The sequence below is a fragment of the Clytia hemisphaerica genome, unplaced genomic scaffold, assembly GCF_902728285.1.
Source record: "Clytia hemisphaerica strain Z4C2 unplaced genomic scaffold, Clytia hemisphaerica genome assembly, whole genome shotgun sequence".
Classification (NCBI taxonomy): Eukaryota; Metazoa; Cnidaria; class Hydrozoa; order Leptothecata; family Clytiidae; genus Clytia; species Clytia hemisphaerica.
Window position 1 is genome coordinate 2,488 of NW_027103796.1, and position 2,027 is coordinate 4,514.

Genomic DNA, 2,027 nt, shown 5'->3' on the forward strand with positions numbered 1-2,027 from the left:
TAAGGGTGGGGATTGAGAATACAGCCTTGTGTTTCTTGTGATTGGTTTGGAATATAAAAACATTTATTTTATAAGAACAAAATTTCCAAAAAAGAGGCAATAATTTAAGCACAGGTCCAAGCAACAAATCTGGTACTAGCGTAATGATAAGAAAGCTACGAGAGAAAAAAGAATTTGCGATTTTTTTGTATTTTTTTTAATGATGAAATAAATATACTGAAAAAAGAATAGATAAATTATAAAGTATAAATACTTTTTAAAAATAATTATGAAAAATTTTGAATAAATTATAATTATGTTTTTAATTAAATTAGTGTGATTATATTAAAAAGTATTTTATTAGAAATCCGTTGTTTGTTCATTGTTTACTACATTTTCGTTTTCGTTTTTGTGTAATTTCCTCTGTGTTTCGTTGGTTTTTCCTTTTGTTGTTGTTTGTGTTTGTTTGATTGGTTGATACGTTTGTCCTGTATTTACCATCCAAAAAGCTTCAATGCTAAAAAAGTTAATAAAAATATGTTTTAACTTTTAGTTCCCAATTCAGATGACTAGAAAGTTACATTTAGAAAGTAAACTTTGAAATCTGGCTGGTTATTTAATAATGAAAAATCAAATATCAAATCACGAAGCTAAAGCTGTTGCAAAAAAAAATTAGTTTGTGGTAGTGTGCGATTGGCTCAGTAGTCGAATCATTGATAAGTGATGTACTAAGAAATACTTACAGCTTAATGATCCAAAGCCTTCTTTTTCAGTGTGGATGAGTCGTTTCAACTCCCATAATTTATCTTCAAGTTGTTCTCTCAATCGGATGAACTTGCATGAGCCCAAAGCAACACAGTGATCGTAAGCTTTGAAGATTTCAGTACTTCCATACAACAATTCCTTTCTGAGTTGAAGTCTACATTTTCGTGTTTCGCCCATATCCTCTCTTAATTCGTTGACCAATTTTTGGACAGCTTTATAAGCAAGTCTAGCTTTGTCCAAGAAACAGTCACCTGGTAGAGAGATAGTAATAATGAATACATTATCTTGAATCAAGGATCAGGGTTGTGTTTTGAATCATCAAAACATATTAGAATCAAGGGTATGAAAGCTTATATTTAAATTTGATGTATAACCATCCCACTGGAGATTGACAACAAAGAAATTAATCTTAATGAAGAATAAGGCTTTATTTCTACAATGTTCTTTACTTTAAGATATTTTCAATACCTTTTAAATCATCATCATTTTGGTAGAGTATTCGTAGTAGAGTTTTGAATAAGTATAATGAGAAAGTTGCTTTTGGTTTATAAAACATACCTTCGAATTTCTTTTCAATCTCCGAACGTCCCCATTTCAAACATGTGAAATGTTCCAATTTGTATTTGCTGCAATAACATGATGGTTTGACAACACCTTGGCATTTCTTCAAGATACATTCTTTGCTATCAGTAGCAGAACCAACACATTTTTTACCACCGTCTTTACGTCCAATACACTTTCGAGATTTGATTTGAACTCCTTTTCCACATGTCTTGCTGCATTCTGAGTAGCCTGACCAAGCTCCCCAGGTACCATCGACTGAGCATTTTTTGATTTCACAATCAGTGTATTGTGTATGGTTTCCTTTACAATCTTTACCGCCATCTTTCTTTCCTTTACATTTTCTTTGTCTATATCGATGTCCTTTGCCACACTTCTTATCACAAGTTGAGTATTTGGACCATTGACCCCAGGAGCCGTGAGTTGGACAATATTCTTTGATATGACAATCCTTGTATTCTTTGTCTTTCCCAGCACAATCTTTACCGCCATATTTCTTTCCTTCACATTTTCTGTATCTGTAGTGTTTTCCTTTGCCGCAAGTTTTATCACAAGTTGAAAAGTCTGACCATTCTCCCCAGTAACCATCGACAGAACAGTATTTGATTTGACAATCTTGGTATTGTTTATCGACACCAACACAATCTTTGCCGCCATATTTCTTTCCATCGCATTTTCTGTATCTGTAGTGTGTTCCTTTGCCACATGGTTCACTGCAAGTT

General features: G+C 32.8%; 1 protein-coding gene across 1 annotated transcript; it reads right to left on the reverse strand.

Annotated features, from left to right (window-relative positions):
* Positions 1-297: 297 nt before the first annotated feature.
* Positions 298-2,023, reverse strand: LOC136806322 (adhesion G protein-coupled receptor B1-like; the record flags this gene model as incomplete). Its single annotated transcript, XM_067062875.1, has 3 exons — positions 298-496; positions 723-995; positions 1,303-2,023. Coding segments are annotated over 3 exons (1,017 nt in total), but the record flags the coding sequence as incomplete, so codon positions are not given.
* Between the last annotated feature and the right edge of the window lie 4 nt (positions 2,024-2,027).